At 36.9% G+C, this 21,086-nt stretch overlaps 1 protein-coding gene across 1 annotated transcript in view; it reads left to right on the forward strand.

Moving 5' to 3' along the window:
• LOC149559132 (putative potassium transporter 12) overlaps positions 1 to 21,086 on the forward strand; it is a 207,765-nt gene that overhangs the window by 116,394 nt on the left and 70,285 nt on the right. The window contains exon 2 of the mRNA XM_089833063.1: positions 4,992 to 5,217. Coding sequence (XP_089689189.1) covers positions 5,160 to 5,217 — 58 coding nt within the window. The 5' untranslated portion in view covers positions 4,992 to 5,159. The remainder of the gene's footprint in view (positions 1 to 4,991; positions 5,218 to 21,086) is intronic.

Raw genomic sequence — 21,086 nt, forward strand, 5'->3', positions numbered from 1 at the left:
TATCTTGTTATAGTTTTAGATTATATTGCTTATATGGTTAAGATTTATTAAGATTGATAATTGTGAAATTAGTTGGATAATAGATTCAACCCCCCCCTCCCTCTCAGTTATATCTAGGTTGCACGGGTGCCTCCCCCCCCTCTGAACCACGATCTGGTTCAAACTGATTCCAAGTTCGAGTCTGGTTCAAACTTGGTTCAACCAATGTCCTCTTTTGTAGGCTTGGTTCAATCTAATTCGAACCTAGTTGAACCACGTCCAAAAATTTGAACCAAGGTCGAACTCGCGGCTACAGACGTGATTTTGACTATTTTATTTGCAATTTTGCATTATTTTTTGGCATCCATGTAACCTAAAAAGGTGTTATTAATTGGTTTTGTGCCCTCTCATTGTCATTTGATGTTTCTAAAAAGGTATTTTTTTCTTAAAGGAGAGCACATAAGTTTTCGATCAAGCAACTAGTTCTGCAAGGAGGAGTTTGAAGATTCATTTGTTGGTGTTCTTCAAGTGTTTGTGCATCATTGATACACATTTGAAAACTTGCAATGGCTGGATAAGGACCAATAGGTAAGATCTTATTCCATTTGCTATTGCTTTTGTTCTAGTTTTTGCATTTTTTCATTTCTCTTTCAATCTTCATATGTTCTTAAATCTTTTCCATTATTCCAAAATTTGTCATTTTGTTGCATATAAATTATGAACATGTATCTAATTTCTTGCCATAGGGAAATGAATGTCTTCTACATCTTCATCAATAGACAACGCCGAACAAAGAATGGAACCCAACTCTGATTCTCCTCTATGGAAGTATGTAGACATTATAAAACCCATTTCGAGAGGTGGTGCATTCCGTTGGAGATGTCGAGGATGTGGTGTAGAAAGAAATAGCTCTTATTATCGTGTGGTAGGTCATTTATGTGGTTATACTAGAAGAGGAGTCAAGAAATGCCCTAGAAAAAATGGTGCCCCTATACCAAATGAAACTGTGTTAAAATATATTAAAGAGCATGAGGCAACAGAAGAGAGAGAAGGACGTGGGGCACTAGAACTCAGTAGCAATAAAAGTAAAAGAGCAAAGGGAATGCAGCCCCCTTCAGATGTTATAATAAAAGACCATCCCTTCTTCAGTACTGTAATGAACACTAACACTAAATTTGTCCCCATTGTACACAAAAGAAAGGGGCCACTAGAAACTTATTTTCAAAATAAGGCCCAGGAAATTGTTGACATTAAGGTGGGAAGATGCTTGTATGCAAATGGGTTGTCTTTTAATGTTTTCCGCTCTCCATTTTGGAAGGGCATGTTGAGGGGTACCAATGAAGCTCCAAAAGGGTATTGTGGTCCCATGTATGAGAAAGTGTGCACCACCTTGTTGGATGATGAGGTCCAACAGGTTGAAAATCAATTGAAGCCCATAAGGGACTCATGGGTTGAGATAGGGGTGACAGTTTCTTTAGATGGCTAGAAGGATTCTAGGAACCGTCCCTTGATCAATGTCCTTGCAGTGTCCCCTAAAGGGGCAATATTTCTGAAAGCAGTGGATTGTGAGGGCAAAGTAAAAGATGGGCCATTTCTTGCTGATCTCCTAATTGAGGCCATTGAACAAGTGGATGCAAGAAACGTTGTCCAAGTCATAATAGACAATGCAAAGAATTGTAGAGCAATAGGTTTGTTAGTTGAATCATGATATCAACATATCTTTTGGACACCTTGTGCAGTTCATTCACTCAATCTTATATTACAAAAGATTGGGAACCAAATTGAGTGGATCAATACAGTGTATGAAGAGGCTAAGGACATTCAAATGTTTGTCACAAACCACCACATGACTCAATCTCTTTTCAAGAACTACTCAAAATTGGAGCTATTGAAGGTAAATGAACTTGAACTCAAGTTAGTAATTTAATTTTTAATATTTGACAATTTCTGATTTTTCATATTTTACTTGTGCAATTGCCAATATGTATACTTTTCTTAATTTTCTAAAATATGTATCTAGTAGTTGTTGTTTTTTGCTCTAATTTATGTCACAAGTTGCTGAGACCCATTTTGCATCACATATAATCATCTTAAAACAACTTGTGCAAGTGAAAGATGCACTTCAAGGTATGGTAATCGGCAACAATTGGGGTGTATGGAAGCAAAAGAACATTGAAAGGGCAAACAAAATAAAGGATAGGTTATTGGCTGAGTCATGGTGGGAATGTGTGGAATATCTCCTTAAGATCACTGAGCCCATTATGAGCATGCTTAGGTACACTGACATGGATAGGCCTTGCCTTGGAGAGATCTATGATGGCATAGACTCAATGATTGAGAAGATCAGGCAAGTTATAAATGAGGAGCAAGATCCGCAAGAGATCTTTTTCAAACAAGTGCAAAAAATTATTGATGAAAGATGGAACAAAATGACCACTCCATTACATTTGCTTGCCTATGCCTTGACCCCCAAATAGTATAGCTCACAATATTGTGATCTACCAGGAAGGTTGCCACCATATAGAGATATGGAAGTGTTTGATAGGTACCAAGCAGCATTTAGAAGAATATTTCCTGATGATGATATAAGAGATGTAATCATGGATGAATTCATAGAGTTTGTCAATGCTAGAGGTCTAAGTAATGATGCTTTTTGTCATTGGTTCAAGAAGGATGCTCATGGTTGGTGGTACCTCCATGGCCAAAAATTCCAAAAATTGCAGCCTCTTGCAATCAAAGTTATATCACAAGTAAGTTTTATTTTTTTTAAATTAGCTCACTTTATCTTCAAAAGAATTTTTTTATAAGATTGAATTAATTCTTTTTTAATTGCTTACCCTATGTTGTCTTTATAGGTTGCTAGTTCTTCTGCATCAGAAAGAAATTGGAGCACCTATTCTTTCATCCACTCGATGAAGCACAATAGGTTGCAATCAAAAAAAGAAGAGAACCTAGTATTTGTGCATAACAACTTGTGCCTTCTTTCGCACAAGAGTCAAGAATACAAAGAAGGGGAGACAAAGAAGTGGGATGTAGATGCAGAGATTTCGGACTTGGATGCTTCCATTGTTGGGCTTACAATTGATAATTTTGCTGACTTTGATGCCAATACCATTGTTGATTCTGTTGTTGATCCCATTGGCCTTGTTGCAAGTAATAGCAGAGGCGGAGAAGGAGGAGACGAAGAAGAAGATGAAGAAGAAGAAGATGAATATGAAGAAGATGAAGATTGAAGAACTTAGAACTAAAAATTCAGAATTTTAATAGATTTTCATTCCATTAGTTACTGTTAAACTCTAAACATGAAACATTGATACTTAAACTTGATATTTTAAATGTTTTGAATCTTTCATCTTTGATGTTGAAGTTGATTGAACTATATTACTATATGATGGTATGATCACTATGATATGTTATTGTTTATGTTGTTTTAAAGTTTTTGTTGTTTAGATGTGTTTATGCTACTATGCTACATTCTAATTTTAACTCATGCTTCATATATATATATATATATATATAATTTTTTTTTTTTAAATTTTTTTTTTTTAAAAAATTTTTACATGTTTTTGTACTAACGAACCCAAACGAACCCAAACCCCTTTCCAAAATTTTGTCAAACCAACAAACCGGTTCTTGAACTTCGAACTTGGAACCAAACCCGAACCGGCAACTTAGAGTTATATTGGTGGACTATATATTCTGATAAAGATATGGTTGTAGTGCAAAGCCAAGTCCCTCATTACATCCTTTCCACCTAGTTCACATGGACCCCAATCTCTCCTCTCATATCCCTGTCCAAGGTGAAGGCTGATGAACCACAAAACTCCATGATCCTTGTACCCATTTTCATTTCAACAAACCCTGCCTGCAGTTGTTATTTGCAAAGAAGAAATTAAGGGTTTTTGTAACATATCAGCATAAAAAAGCTTGCCTTGGTTAGGAGAATATTGAACACTAAGGGAGTCCAACAACTCCTACCCTGGCCACCATGAAAATAAACCTCATAAGTCACCTACCATCAATGTTAAAGGGAGCCTTAGCAGGGGCAAGATTCTGTAGCTGCTGGTTCATGCTTCAGAGGAAAAACATCATTTTATTTATTGTTGATGCTTAGTGATTTTTAGATAGATGTATTTAAGATATTTTTATCTGCAATTTTAATAAGTTATGTACTAATTTGAAATATCATGGTATCAATAGTGCCAAAGTTTTAGGAAAACATTTTTTTGCTGATTTTTAGATAGATTTATTTATGATACCCATATGTGCAATTTTAATAAATTATTTACAAATCTTAGATATCTAACTCTATCAATAGATTTTGTTCTACACATAATGTTTACATGGTACCTAATGAGAATTTTGGATATCCTAGGATAAATGCAAGACTTTTCATAAGGAATTGGGATGCTAGATAATAATTCATCCTGGAAAACACTTAGATTTTCCACATTTGGAATGACCCAGATGTTGCAAATTCATATAAAACAGTTTGGGATGAATCTACACTGTTCTCCATAATAAAATTTTGAACTAATATAAGAAAATGGATATCTTTTAAGGACATGTACTAGTGGTCTGTCTAATTCATGGTGGGCGTGGAAACCTGTAAAAAGATAATTGAAATATTTACATGTTCCATATTTCTCTGGGGCTTCTGTTCTAATCTGTACTGTTAAAATCTTGATTTTTCTTTGATACAATAGGCTATGGCTCAAAAAGAATGCATTATTTCTTTGTTTTCATTACCATTTTATAATATACCATTTAGAAGTTTGTATTGCTTCAAAGAAAATAGAGAGAGACTTATGATGGTATTGTATAAGATCAGAATGTTTTGGGAATATTTCTAGTGGGTGGCATTTATCACTTAAACACAAAACTTCGAAATTTTCATGAAATTATTGTTACATAATAACAGAATAAGAACAGAGATTGATGATAACCTCAGTTCTTAGCTTTTGGAGGAAATTTGATTTATTTTCTTCAATGTTCCTTTGTTTATTCTTCAGGACCTAAAAGCCACGACTGTTCTAAGACTTGCATTTCAGAGCCTTGGAGTTGTATATGGTGATTTGGGGACTTCTCCTTTATATGTTTTTACTACTACATTTCCACAAGGCATTGATGACATTGAAGATGTGTTAGGATCACTGTCACTTATCATATAGACATTGACAATGATACCTCTAATCAAATATGTTTTCTTTGTTATGAGAGCCAATGACAATGGTGAAGGTAAATTTCATTCAGCTATTACAATGTTTATTTAGATTTGGAAAGATTGTATTGAAATTTTCTATTCTTGATAAGTGGATATATAGTCTGGTCAATTTCAAAGCTGTCTTGTATGATCAAATAAATTTGCACTGACAATACTGCTTTTCATTCTCTACATCAACAAGGTTAGATGAAATATCTATGTGAATGTGAAATAACTATGATTTTCTCTTACACAGTTCTTATGATTTTAGTAGCCTTTAATAGAATCTGGAACATATGAGAAAAGCATATTGTGTTAGAAGTTTTTGGATTATTCTCTTTTCAAGAAGTGACTATGGATTGGTTGGTTATTTGGCCAAAATTCAAAGAATAATAGAGAGCATGCTACCCTTGTTTACATTTTATTGAGAACGCCTTCTTACTGTGCATAGTTTGCTACTTATCCTGCACTCCCAGATTGCAGAAATTAAATACTAACAGCAGTAATAATAAACCAATAGCAGCACTTCTCATCTAGCTAGTGTTTTTACAGTTGTTTTATACGAGTCTCCAAACTCAACATGCTATCCTTGATATAGACTTGCTTTTTAAAATGAGAGATAGAATAATTAAATCAGCAAGAAGAAATTGTTGGTGGGGGAATAGAATATGTCCCTAGAGCTGTAATTAGTGGTAAAGTGGATCATCTAGTGTTATTGTCCTTGAGTATCCTAGTTCGACACAAAGGGCTATAAGTTCATGCTCTTTTGAGCACTTTGCCATTTTAACCACCTTTTTAATTTTTCCCTCTGCCTAAACTCCTTGGTTGTTAACCATAGTTATGAGACTCAAATTTGGCTCTAATTTTTAAAAATGACTTTTGACCTTGACTTTGACTCGATGTCAAAACTTGATGAATTGGAAAACCCATGAAAGATAAACATTTTTTATTTTTAAGGATTGAAAACTTTTATCATGCAACTTTCAATAGTTAAAATTTAAAGACACAATCAACTAATCAATAGAAGCTACTTTGATCACATAAGCATTACTCACACAAGTATAAAAGTGTATTTAGTTGAAGGAAACAACATTTATATATATATGTATGTATGTATGTATGTATGTATGTATGGAGAGAGAGAGAGAGAGAGAGAGAGAGAGAATTGTATACTGTAGAAACCTCAATTGGTCTCTAACTGCTGAAACCGTTAATCACCCTTTTTTTTGTTTTGCAATTTTATAAATTTTTTTTGGAATTTTCAATGGTTTTTGAACAAAGAAACAAATGCAATATAATTCTAGAATTTGGAAACAATGAAACAACTGCTGCAACTCGAATTGAATTCACTATTAAAGGTCAAGTACAATGAATACTCATTTTTTTGATGAAAATACTAATGAAAAGCAAGTGCCACAACAAATTAGAACCTGTTTTCTGATTCATAGACTGCTGCTATAAGCTGGTATGCACTGGCAAAGGATACAATTTGAGGTAGCTGAAAATTATTGATGAAGCTGCAAATTTTACTGTTCACGCACACTGTTCACGGCACTGTTCACGCACACTATTCACGGGCACTGTTCATGCGCACTATTCATGTGCACTGTTCACAGCTGCACTTTTCTCTTCTTTGTTCTATAAATAGATGAATACTGAAATACGTACTGTTGGGGCACAATCAGAACCTCTATATGAGATTCTCTTTGAATTATCAAATTCACCAGGTATTTCACTGGCTCAAATGATGAACACATAGAAGAATTACGTTCTTCAATGGCACAACTAAAAACCCCTTCTCAGAGGCAAAATCACAATGATCAGAAATAATTTCTTCCTCCAGAGAATGAGCTCTTAAGTCTCCTTTATTCTTTCTTATGAGAGCTCACACACTTTCTTGGCCAATGTGGGATAAAGATCTATTCCCACCTCTTTTTATTTTTTCACTTAAAACTCAATAGTTGGCGCACCAATAATTCTTTTAAATTAATTTTTCACTTGGCCCCATCTATGATAACTTGACCCTTCACTTAAGTGATTTAAGTTATAAAATAAAAATCATCTTATAACTTAATAATATAAGCTCAAACTATTAATATTTATTTAGCCAAACAAATATTAATATCTCCCTTATTACTCATCTGTTTTGCACATCATCTGAACTCTAAACTGGAATGAGGATTCCGCATATGACTAATCCTTAATTCTAAAAATAGCAGGGGTCCATCTTAGTCACCCATTGTCTTACTATAAATAGTAAGTTCTGCATGTGAGGTCCAAAAGACTTCAAACGAACACCAATCTTGCATAGCTCTGACCACTAAAGAAGAAGCTCCCCCCCAAATGACCCTCTATCCAACCTCACTAGCCTACAAAGGTCTATTATAGGCCAATCTACTTAATTGACATAATGTCAACTAGAAGGGGACATCACAGTCCACCCTTCTTGAAATTGCTTGTCCTCAAGCAATCTCAATTCTGGATGCTGTAAAATTTCTTTGCTCTCCCAAATAGCATCCTCAACCAGCATGTCCTTCCATTTGACCAAGTACTCCCTGATAGTACGCCCCCTCAAATTCCTTTCCTTGGTCTCAATGATAGCCTCTGGTACTAAAACCAATTTCCCTTCATCATCCAAGGGTGGGAGCACTGTAGAAGGAACAATATGGTGTCCTAACACCTTTTTGAGACGTGACACATGAAATACATTATGGACCTTGCTCTTAGCTGGCAAATCCAACTCATAAGCTACCTCTCCAACTCTCCTGATTACTCGGAAAGGTCCATAGTATCGTGGCTTCAATTTCTCAGCGCCACTCTTCTTAAGAGTAGACTGGTGGTATGGCTGCAACATCAAGTAAACCATGTCCCCTACCTCAAATGTCCACTCAATCCTCTTCTGATCAGCATACTATTTCTGCTGATTCTGTGCCTTCGTGATGTTCTCCTTTAGAGCCTTAACTATTTCTTGGCTCTCCTATAATAAATCCTCGGCACTAGGCACTCTGCTATCGGCCAACAACAAATCCATAAAGTTAGGTGCTTCATACCCATATAATGCCATGAAAGGTGGCATTCGAATGGACATGTGATAAGTGGAATTGTAACAATACTTGCATAGGTGTATCCACTTAACCCAAGCCCTCTGCTGACCTGCAATGTAATTCCTGAGATCCCTCCACCCATTTGTTGACTATCTCAGTTTGTTCGTCTGGCCGGGGGTGGTAGCTAGTACTTGGAGTGAGCTTTGTCCCACATAATCTGAATAAATCCTGCCAGAAGTAACTCATGAACCTGCTGTCCCTGTCGCTGACAATACTCCGTGGTAAGCCATGCAACCTGAATACCTCGTGAAAGAATAACTCTGCCACCTATGTAGCAGTGTATGTAGCAGTGATCGGAAAGAAGTGTGCAAACTTCGTAAGCCGATCAATGACAACATAAATACAGTCTTTTCCTTGGGCCCTCCGCAATCCTGTAATGAAATCCATGGACAAGCACTCCCACTTCCTATCAGGAATCAAAAACGGCTGTAGTAAACTGGTTGGGTATGAGTGTTCCTGTTTATTCTACTGACAGGTAGGACACTCTCTAATATACTGCAACACCTCAGCTTTGAGCCCTTTCCAAGAAAAGCACTCACGAATCTGTCGATAGGTCTTGTAGAATGCCGAATGGCCTGCCATAGGTGAGTCATGATAAACTCTCAACACCATTCTCCTCACCTTTGACCCTGGTACCAAATAAATATGCCCTTTGTAAATGATGAGCTCATTCACAAGGGTAAACTCACCATCTTGAATGGATCCATCAATAAATCCTGATGCCCATGTATCCTTTGCATACTCTGCAAGGATCAAATGTCTCCAATTCTCAGTAATATCCATCATCACACTCAAGTAGGGTCTACGTGACAAAGCATCTGCTGCAACATTCTATGTCCCCTTGAAATAAGTGATATCAAGATCATAGGACTGTAGCTTACTTACCCACTTTTGTTGTCTGTCATTGATGTCTCACTGCCCCAGGAAATGTTTCAAGCTATTATGGTCTATTTTTATGCAAAATTTGCTTCCCACTAAGTATTGCCTAAATTTGGCCAAAGCATGCATTATGGCCAACATTTCCTTATCATATATGCTAAAGCTCTTCTCTAGTCCCTTGAGCTTCCTTCTCTCATATGCAATAGGGTGTTTTTCCTGCATAGGCACCGCACTAAAATCAGGTAGAGCTAGCACTGGACAAGAAGTCATTAACTCCTTGAATTTATCAAAACACTCATGTGCCTCCGGTGTCCATATGAAAGCTCCCTTTCGCATCAAATCCGTCAAGGGTGTTGCATGCATAGAATACCCATTGACAAATCTCCTATACAACCCATACAATCCAAAAAATCCCCTCAACTGAGTAAGATTCACTGGTGTAGGCCACTCAATGATTGCACGAATCTTTTCAAGATCCATGCGTACTCCCTCTGCACTGATGATGTGTCCCAAGTATAACAACTCTGTCACTCCCAGATCACATTTGGACTCCTTCGCATATAAGGATTCCATGCTCAGAATTCCCAACATTGTGTCAAGATGATCCAAATGCTCCTCCCATGTTTTGTTGTACACCAAGATGTCATCAAAGAAGACAAGCACGAATTTCCTCAACTGAGGATGAAAGACCCTGTTCATCGTAGCCTGGAAAGTGGCAGGTGCATTAGTTAGCCCAAATGGCATAACTACAAACTCAAAGTGACCACAATGACATCTGAAGGTTGTCTTCTCAATATCTTGCTCTCTCACTTGGATCTGATGATATCCTGATCTCAAATCTATCTTTGAGAAGAAGCATGCACCATGGAGCTCATCTATCAACTCATCGATCCTGGGAATAGGATACCTATTTTTTATTGTTCTTCTATTCAGGACCCTGTAATCAATGTGCATTCTGAGCATGCGATCCTTCTTCTTCACCAACACCACTGAAGAAGCAAAAGGAGATTTACTTGGCTTGATATGACCCATAGCAAGTAAATCCTTGATGGTCTTTTCAATTTTATCTTTGAGGCGCTTTGGATGCCTGTATGGTGTGATCATAATGGGCTTGGCACCCTCCTCCAGCTCTATGATGTGCTCAATACCTCTATCGGGTGGTTTACCTGGTGGGATGTCACTAAAAACCTTATCAAGTTTGGTTCTCAGTATCTGAATGTCAGGATGATACTCCACCTTCTGGGAATCAAGTTGTATGGGTCTAAGAATACACTTGGCTGCCCACTCTATCTGATCATGGCGGACTAACCTCTCCATACACCTTAGTGAAATCATCTTGAAGTTGCTGTCCCTAATTGCCTTAAGTACATGTGTCTTTCCATCAGCAATGAAAGACATCTCCATCTCATGCAAATCCAGTATGAACTTCCCCAACTCATGCAACCACTTCATGCCAAGTACCAAGTCTGTGTCTCCCATCTAGACAACATAAAAATCAGTCTTAAACTCATAATTATTCATAGGTAATGGGAGTTGTGTGATCATCCTGTTACACTTTAAAATGTAACCATCTGCCACTCTGACTCGGATGCCCTCAAATTCTTCTATCTGGATTCCCCTCTTCTCCACTAACCTAGCATCAATAAAATTATGAGTAGCACCTGTATCTAATAAGGTAATCACCTTCTGACCAGCAAGCACTCCTCTCATCCGGAATGAACCATCCTGTTGTATACTAGTGAGCAATGCCTCCTTAAGGTGACCATCTTTCCCTGAGTGCATCTCATCAAGTTTTTCTACATTATTCAACCCCATTTCACCATCTGATTCCTCTTGACCAACAAGCTGATCATCATGATCAGATTCTGATTCCTCATAATATGCCCACATAACTCGGTTTGCCTTTCCCTTAGGCCTCAAAGGACAGCCATGATTCATATCATAGGGACCTTTACAATAAAAGCTTAGTTTTTTCTTCCTTAGATCGTTAAGAATTTCACGATCTAAAGGGGCAGCAGCTGTTTTCCCTTTGGAATCATTTTTAAAATCAGACTTCTCCTTCCCTTTGGTGAAATTTCTATTATCTCTGGAAGAAGATGTCCCTTTGGTCCCAAATTTGGCCTGTGTAGCTGTAGTATCCATATTTCTAGCCTTCTTGATGGTGGTAAGAAGTGTGGGCGGATCAAATGCCTTGATCCAACCCCTCAATGGCTCTAAGAGTCCCTCCATAAACAAGACTACTAACTGCTGATTAGACATGTTAGTAACTATGCAAGATAGTTTCAAGAACTCTGAAATATACACTTCTAAGTTTCCTGTTTGTTTCAACTGTGCTAAATCTTGAAAGTATGACTCTGGGTCTTCTTTGTCAAACCTTTCCACAAGTAAATCAGCAAACTCCTGATAAGTGGTAATCTCATCATGCTGGAGGGTGATGAGTCCATTGTGTGACCACTCATGTGCAGTACCATCCAAATGTAAGGTTGCAAACTTAATTGCATCCCTCTCTATCATAGGCCTCACTGTGAAGTAAGTATCCAATTTATGGATCCAGGACTTAGCTATAACTGTACCACTGCCATCAAAATAAGGTAGAGTAAGCTTGCTTGTGGCAAACTCAAGGTCTCTATGCTAGAAACGTGGCCTCCTCTCCTGCCTGTTTCTTTCAGTCTCACGTTTTTGTTTCATGAACTGATCAAAGCTCATGTTTTGTCTAACATCTGGTGGTAGTAGACTCCACTCATCGTGCATAGTCATAACATTATCAACAAAAACCGGCTCTACCTCAGCTCTAGCAGCATCATCAGGTTCTTCTACCAAGAAATTAGGCCTTGAAGGCCTATCCACCGTTCGTGTAGGTTCTCTATGTGATCCCACACTCCTGTTATTATCCTGATCTCTTCCATGTGCATAAAGATTCTGATTCACTCTTCTAGGAGGTACCAAATTCCGCATGACGTTAGCCAACTGCTGTAATGTGTTTGCAATTCTCTATTGTCCATCTTGTATTCCCCTTAGAGTCTCTCTGGCCTCCCTATTATCATCCCGTGGTGGGCTGCCCTCCCTTCTATCACCCATACCTACAGATTGATTTGATCCCAAATTTTATTGATGTTGTAACCAAGCCCTTCTGCGGGTATAGCACCTATGTGGGCCACTCCCAGGCAGCTGCATATAATGTGTAAACCCCACAAGATGGTAGGATTTTGGCTCTGATACCAATGTAGAAACCCCAATTGGTCTCTAACTACTAAAATCCTTAATCACCGTTTTTTTTGTTTTGTAATTTTATAGTTTTTTTTTTGGAATTTTCAATGGTTTTTGAACAAAGAAACAAATGCAATATAATTCTAGAATTTGGAAACAATGAAACAACTGCTGCAACTCAAATTGAGTTCACTATTAAAGGTAAAGTACAATGAATACTCATTTTTTTGATGAAAATACTAATGAAAAGCAAGTGCCACAACAAATTAGAACCTGTTTTTTGATTTGTAGACTGCTGCTATAAGCTGGTATGCACTGGCAAAGGATGCAATTTGAGGTAGCTAAAAATTATTGATGAAGCTGCAACTTTTACTGTTCATGCACACTATTCACAACACTGTTCACCTGCACTATTCATGCACACTGTTCATGGGCACTATTCACGCGCACTATTCACAGCTGCAACTTTTCTCTTCTTTGTTCTGTAAATAGATGAATACTGAAATACGTACTGTTGGGGTACAATCAAAACCTCTGTATGAGATTTTCTCTGAATTATCAAATTCACCAGGTATTTCACTGGCTCAAATGATGAACACATAGAAGAACTACGTTCTTCAATGGCATAGCTGAAAACCCCTTTTCAGAGGCAAAATCACAATGATCAGAAATAATTTCTTCCTCCAGAGAATGAGCTCTTAAGTCTCCTTTATTCTTTCTTATGAGAGCTCACACACTTTCTTGGCCAATGTGGGATAAAGGTCTATTCCCACCTCTTTTTAATTTTTCACTTAAAACTCAATAGTTGGCACACCAATAATTCTTTTAAATTAATTTTGCACTTGGCCCCATCTATGATAACTTGACCCTTCACTTAAGTGATTTAAGTTATAAAATAAAAATCATCTTATAACTTAATAATATAAGCTCAAACTATTAATATTTATTTAGCCAAACAAATATTAATATCTCCCTTATTACTCATCTATTTTGCACACCGTCTGAACTGTAAACTAGAATGAGGATTCTGCATATGACCAATCCTTAATTCTAAAAATAGAAAGGGTCCATCTCAGTCACCCATTGTCTTACTATAAATAGTAATTTCTGCATGTGAGGTCCAAAAGACTTCAAACGAACACCAATCCTGCATAGCTCTGACCACTGAAGAAGAAGCTCCCCCCCATATGACCCTCTATCCAACCTCACCAGCCTACGAGGGTCTATTATAGGCCAATCTACTTAATTGACATAATGTCAACTAGAAGGGGACATCACATATACAAAACTCATGGATTATGAAATGTATGACATCAAAACAAATACCAAGACTAAAATTATTGATCTATGGCTCAAAGAGGCTATTATCACTCATCCCAACATCCATAGTTGTACAACACTGCTATGTGGCCATTTGAGAAAAGTTCATGATTCCATCTTTGCCATATCTATTACGTTTTCCTCTAGATCTACCAAATCAACCCATGAAAAGAATTTTTAGTTTAAGATACAATCCTAAACCTTGGTGAACTATTTGATTATAGAAAATACACCTCTAATGTGATGAAAGATAAGTTTGTGGTCAAGAATTATATGTGGTAAATGTGGAGGTTGTAATGATTATAAACAAGATCTTAGACCTTTGCATTGACAACTTGTTCCTTTTGGACTGAATCCCTCAAATATAAATTAATTGTACTTGCATCCTAAAGCAATGCACAAATGGATGGAGACACGGTTTGCAATCCTATTAACATTTGGCATTGGAGAGCCAATATTTTTACAACATGCATCTAAAATGTGAAATTAATCAATCTCATTGTCTAACATTGAGTTTTAATCTGCAACACCATTTAAGTTGTCTTGTTTATATCCTGTGAAAAGAATGCACAAGTCTCTAGATCTCAATCTTAGAGATTATTTTTGCCCAAAGTCAAGGTTTAGGTACCACTGGTTCTATAACTATACAACCCACTCAAAACCTTCTCATCAGCCTTGGAACCCATATGAAATTGGAATTGTTGATTGAAGAAATAGGTAGCTGCAAGTAAAGTTTTGCTACATTACTAGATTCATGCTTGCAGACCTTGAATCGGATCTGGGTTTGAGTCTGATCTAGATTCATGAGTCGACTCACATTGGATTCAGATAATATATGTATTTGACCTTGTGGGTCCATCCTGATCCGTGAATCATGCGTAAACCCACACAAACCCAAGGGGATCTTGCAAAAATCTGCATCAATCTCGAGGGACCCATGGGCCGAACTTGAAAAAGGTGGGGCCAAACTTAATGAAAAATTATTATTTTTTTTGCCTCATACCCTAAAATGACCCGTATATAGAATTTACAAACACATTTCATCTCTCATTTGTTCTCTCATTTTTCTCTCTGCATCTTGCAAGTTTGAAGTAAGGTGATTGTATTCAAAGGAGATAAATTATGGAGAGGAAATTACCTTCCAAAAAACAGATTTGAGTGTTTGCGATATGAATTTCAGCCATATTCTTTAGTTTTTTGATAGAATGTTTCATGTTTTTAAAAAGTTTTAATTTTTTTTCAAGTTTTTGAAGAAATTTTGAAGTGTGAATTTTTTTCATTTTTGTTAGATTGCAACAATAAGTAGTCAAGGTTCAATGCATGGGGAGCAGTCTCAACAATTTAAAATTGTTATAGGGTCTTGTTGTGAGGTTTTCACATCAGCACCCCAAAAAAAATTTGGGGACCCCCTTTTACCGGTTGCCTTAACAATTTTTTTGGAATTGCCAAGAGGTTTTCAATTTGAAAATTTTACACCTTGGATGCCTTTGGGCCAAGAGGGATTTGATTTGATTTATTTTTCACCGGGTGCTAAACTTGATTTTTCAGATTATGTAATTTTATCCTTAGGCCAAACAAAACTCAAAAACAACATTTTTCGATGGTTAAAACAAATACTTGGTAGGATAAAATTGCAAATTTTTTTGGGACTTTGATGATATTTTGAAAATTTGAAATAATTGTATAAACTAGAACATTTTCAAAATGAATTTGTTAGATTTAGTCATTTTAGAAAATCTTGAATTTTTGGTGAAAAAGGAAATTTTTGATAGTGAAATTGAAATTGGAGTTTGAAGTTCAATTGCTAGGAAAAGGATTTATTTTGTTAAAAAGAGAAAAAGAAATTATAATTGCATTGCACAATTGAAAGTGGACTAAATTGCAAAATCCCATCAATTTGGTTGAAATATTGCCTAGAAGATTTTAAAAATGTTAAAGGAAATCGGTAAATTGGAATTGAAAATTGATTTTAGCATGCTAAATTCGATTTTAATGATATTTTAATTGCCAAAATGTTATTAAATGAAAACTTTGACATCTCCTAGGCTTACCTTGTTTCTATTTTGCAATTTTTGATCAACACTAGCAATTAAATGAGCCAATTTCACTCTGGGCTAAATAACTTTAATGTTGCATTTAAATTTGGGTCATTAATTAAGAGGCTAATTTAATTTTTTTTCCCTCCAAGCAGGTCGGCCCACTTGGGGAGGCAAAAAAAAATTTGGTATAAGAGGGGCTTCCCCCCCTCTTATTTCCTCATTCCTTTTTCCTCCTCCTCCTTGGATGTGCGATTTTCCTCTAGAAGCAAATTTATTTCTTGGACGAATTTTTGCCCTAAGGCGATTTTGGAGCAGATCTTTTTTTTTCCAGCTTGGGCAATTTTTGTTGGGTTTGATTTCTCCATCTTTGGTAGTGATTTCACCTTCCAGAATTGGGTGATTTTATTTGGTGAAGAGGCTATATGATTCAAGATCAGATATTTTGGCAAGTGTAGGCAATCTCAAGGAGGTTGAAATTTTTATTTTTGCTAGGGCATCATTATTTGCAAAGAGGATTGAAATTTCTAAGATCTGATCCGAACTTGAAGAGGGCTTGGTTATTGGTAAAGGCAGATTTAAGGTAAAATTCTATTCATTTTTAGAGGTGAAGATTGGTTTAAAGGTGGATTCTATTCCTTGTTCTAGCTTGGTTTGTTTCTCTTATTTTCTTGCACTCATCATCCACCACTTCATCATTCCATTGATAGGCTATAAGTGTAGATTTTATGATAGGACACTTGGAGAGGCAAAAATAAGCTAGACCACCCTAGGTTTGAAGTTGGGAGATATAAGTGTAGTCCATCCTAAGGTAATGAAGAGGTAGAAATAAGTGGTAGTCCCACCCCTAGGAAAGGTTGGAGATTGATGTGTAGAGATAAGACTTGGAGAGGTAGAAATAAGCTAAATTCCATCGATAGAAAGAAGGTTGGAGATTGATAAGTGTAGTCTATATCATTTAAAATGAAGAGGTAGAAATAAGTATTTAGGATGGTAGATGTTAGTGCAAGCAAGAACCCAAAGGGAACAAAAACCAAAAAAGACAAGAAAAACTTGATGCCTAAGACCACCTTCTTCTCGAAAGTGAGGTGAATAAGTGATACCAATATCAGTATAGCGAACATGATACAGTTAAAGGACAAATTGAAATAAGGACAATCCCCCATGGCAAAGAAGATCTACAGGAGCAAAATTATACATGCAGTAGCTTTTCCTCCTACCTTGCCTTGTCCAGAATCGGTAATGGAGTGTGCATCTCAATTTGATATTGTTACTGAGTCCATCATTTTTGATGAAGGGAAGAGAGTGTTGGCTAACATTAGCGGACAAGTGGTTGAAGAAGCATTTAATATGACAGTGGTAATGATGGATCAGGCGGCCAAGTTATTTCAGGATCATTAGGAGGCTTACTTCATTCATCTAAAGCAAAATTGGTTACACGAAGGCAAGAAGGGAGTCACCAAATCGTCAAAGCTCACCAAGTTAGATTTCAAATCAGAGTATGGCGATCTTATTGTGCTTCTTAGCCAAATCATGGGTGTGGCTCAAGGTATGCAATTCAAGAACTAGATGTATTATTTTATTGATGAAATTGAAAATGGAAAGAGAAAATTTGATTGGGCTAGAATTATAAGCTGAAATTTAGAGTTGCAACTTACGACAGTGCAAAATCAAAAGCAATTCTATATTGGATCCTATCTTTTCTATTTGATTGTGAGACTATATGAAAATCCTGGACTTAAGGCCTTAGGAGTGATTGGCAATGGGTCGGGGCGATGTTTGGTGCATGAATGCTATCCACAATTTCATTTGCACAACACCAAAGATTATAAGATGTTTCATGACGCCTTTTCCATGAATATGGTAAGGATATTACAAGGGACACCTGCTAGAAGGCTCTTGACAAAAGCAGAAGTAAAAGTTAAGAAGTATGGGAGTTGGTTCATCCAATTTTCACAATTCACATATATTAGAGTGGCAGGAAGTACAGTTTATCCCAAGAGACTTCCGAGGTACCCACCCAACAAGATAGTTTTGATAGAGTTGGCTAGGCAACTTGAGCATTATGACAAAATGATGAAACTTAAAGGTGAGACAGGTATTACCTTCTCATTTGGAATAGGCAATGATACTTGCCACAATCCTGTCGCCTTTGCAGCTGTGGAGAAAGAATTAGAATGGTATCATCTAGGATGGTATAGAGCAAAACAAGGATTCAATCCTAATGGTCTTATCAAGGCATCTTGTGAAAACACATTCAAACATATTCCTGCTATACGAGAGTTTTGGGACAATGCACAGGATGACTTTCATGTGAGTAAGCTAGCTTTTTCAAGGTTGTTAGTGGGCATGGTGAGGGAATCAGATGGAGAGCCCTTGATATTTTCGATCAACTAGAAGATGATGAAAATGTGCTAAGAGAAGATTATGATACAGTGGATTGAACAGAGTTGAGTCTAGTGGATTGGGACGATCATCAGGATCCTTCCTCAAAGGTAGTTACAAGGACTGATCTACACGTTGATTCGTGGTACAATGAGAAGTTAAAGCAATTACAAAGTCAGAAGGTACGCCTTACTTATGAGAAGATGAAATCGGAGGAAGTTCCAGTGGAGTCAGTCGAACAGAAAGGTGAAGGCAGTAGCCAGCAACAAAGAACAGTTAAGAGCAAGAAAAGAGGTTTGGAGGTTGAGAAAAGAAAAGAACATTAGGAACCTCCAGCAAAGAGACGGAATGCAGCACCGTCAAGGGAGAGCACAATTGAGGCTAGAGGCCAAGAGAATAATACAAGTGGACAAGGTGGGGAAGGTTGCCATCAAGAAGAAATATTTGGGCACCCTTGCCTCCCTCAATGCCTTTATCGAATATGCAAAAGAATATGAGAAGGATGATGAGAAGACACTGCAAGTAGCGAACAACATGATGAATTCAACTGAGCTCAAGATGCACACATTTTTCCCTCCCATGAAAGAAGTCAACGACAAGCTAGCCAAGTTCATTATTTTGGCTAAGAAGATGAAAGAGAAGGGTAGAATTATATTAGAAGATCATTTGATGTAAGCCCAAGTGGCAATTTCTCCTTTCTTTTGGGTAGGATAGGTGTCTGATTCTGATTGGCTACCATTTTGGTGCCTTCTCATTGGTTACCACTTTTCCCTTTTTTTTCATCGGTCCATTGATGAGGTGGCATCTTCTCATTCGCCGATGGGGTGGTAACCCTAATTAGGGCTTCTAGGATCTAATCTAGATCATTGATTTTGCCTCTTAATCTCTACTGTTGGTTGTAATTTTGGCCTCTATATAAGGCCATTTGCTCTCATTTGTAAAGGTTTGAAGAAAATTGTTGCATAAGATAATACCAAAATTTCTTTTGTTTATCATTGTTGTGACTTGTCTGGTGATTAAGAACACTTGGTGTTATTGCATGGTCTCTACTTCTAATAGTTAGAGTTAGATTTCATTGAAGTCGTTAAAGTAGATTTTATTTCAAGAAAGTTGTTAAGAGTAAGACTAGATGGATAGTTGCATGGTAATATTAGTGGATGTTTGATAGGGATCTATAAACTAGGCCACTAGCATCCTAGCGGCTTGTTAGGAAGCCTTGCATGGTAATTTAGTTTTTTTCCCTTGAATCATTGCATCTATGGAGGTAGAGCCATTGGTAAGCTTTCATCAGATTCGATCCCCATCCATTTACTAATCTTTCCATTCATAGGAGTAGGAGTAGAGCAGCAAGTAGTTTTGTAGTTGGAGTTTTGAAGAAGAAAGTTAGGAAAGCATAAGTCATTTGAACACGCACCCTCCATCATCACCATCAACATTATTTGGCACTCATATACTTACCAAACCTAGACACCATCATCATCACAACAAAAGTCCAAGTTATCTTTGAATGAACAACATAAGGCCGCCTATGTGATTAACCAAAAAATCACATTAATATAATTGAGTTAGTATCCACAGAGGTAAGGAACATTGGAGTTTTTCTCATGTCCTTGTGAGTATTTACTTTTCAAGAGAGGGATTGAGTGTTTGATATTCCGTACAAGTATTCAATCACTATATGTTATGTAGTGGTACAAAACTGACATCAACAGGTCTCCTTTATCAAGATACACTACAATAATTTCTCAATATGTTTGATGAGAGTTTATTTGGAAAATGTAATTTTTCCAACGCACAATATAGAAGCTCCTACTCCCAAGTCAAACTTCAGTTTTTTTGGTCCTAGGGGTACAAGAATTAATGTGTAAGGATTTAGATAAAAAGGGATTTTTAGCTAGGCAGATAAAAACATACACAAAAGAAAAAGAAAATCCTAATTTGGGTATCTAACTGGAGTTGTTCTTATGGATTTGGGTCCTAATTGATATTATTGTAATGCGTATCTATATCTTGGAGATTGTTGATCAGATAAGTCAACTTTTGGTTGGTGATTTTGTATATATGGAGGGTACTAGTTCTTATTTTTGTAGTAGTGGGGATAGAAGAAAGAATAACCAAGTGATTTGATATTGAAGATTAGGAATAAAGCTTATTTGCTTAGTAATAAGGCTTGTCTATTGAAATTCTATAAATTTGCACTTACAAGCCAACTTGATGTAAATCCATGTGCCTATGATATTGAAAACCATTTGTCTTTATTTGTTGGTGTTGTTTATTGCTTTGTTTTGTCATTTCCAGTGTATTGTCTCTAGCTGCAAGGTTGCACATCTCCTTTGGGGATTTTTCCTCCCTTGATTGCATCAAATGGTATTAGAGCACAATTGCGATTCTTGGATTGCAAACCCAAATTCCTGAGTTTGCGAAGTGGAAAATTTGTTTCTTGTGGGGTGATCAAACTGAGCATTTGACCTACAACAACAAGGGGCTTGCAAAAGGTGGTTCACAATAGGAATTTTCACCAGCGGTGCGTGACATTAGAGTTCCTAAAGATCTAGGTTATGGGGTGGTTGAAGGTAGATTTGACTTACAGTTGTAGAGGGTTGCACAAAGGGAGTCACGTGAAGAGTTGGTGGATCAATTGAAGGGAAAGTCAGTGATTTTGAAGGACTCGTCAGAAAAATTGTTTGAGGTAGATTATAGATGTTCATAGATTGTTTGATTGTGTTAGGGCAATCAACGCTTATGATTGGATCATAGAAGCTGAGATAGTTGAGGAGATTCCTAAAGTGTTCAATGATGTTGCTAAGAAGAATGAACCCTAGAAGGATAGGGAAAATGATGGAGGGATTCAGGAATTAGTAAGATGAGGACTGAGATCTGAAATGCTTTAACTGGGGTTAGGAGGAACCCTGAGACTGAAAATCAGTTGGAAGAAGCTACTTAAGCTCTTGTGACAGCCAAATTTGAGATCGT

The sequence above is a fragment of the Cupressus sempervirens genome, chromosome 5 (assembly GCF_028749045.1).
Source record: "Cupressus sempervirens isolate cs-2001-9-10 chromosome 5, ASM2874904v1, whole genome shotgun sequence".
NCBI classification, from domain to species: domain Eukaryota; kingdom Viridiplantae; phylum Streptophyta; class Pinopsida; order Cupressales; family Cupressaceae; genus Cupressus; species Cupressus sempervirens.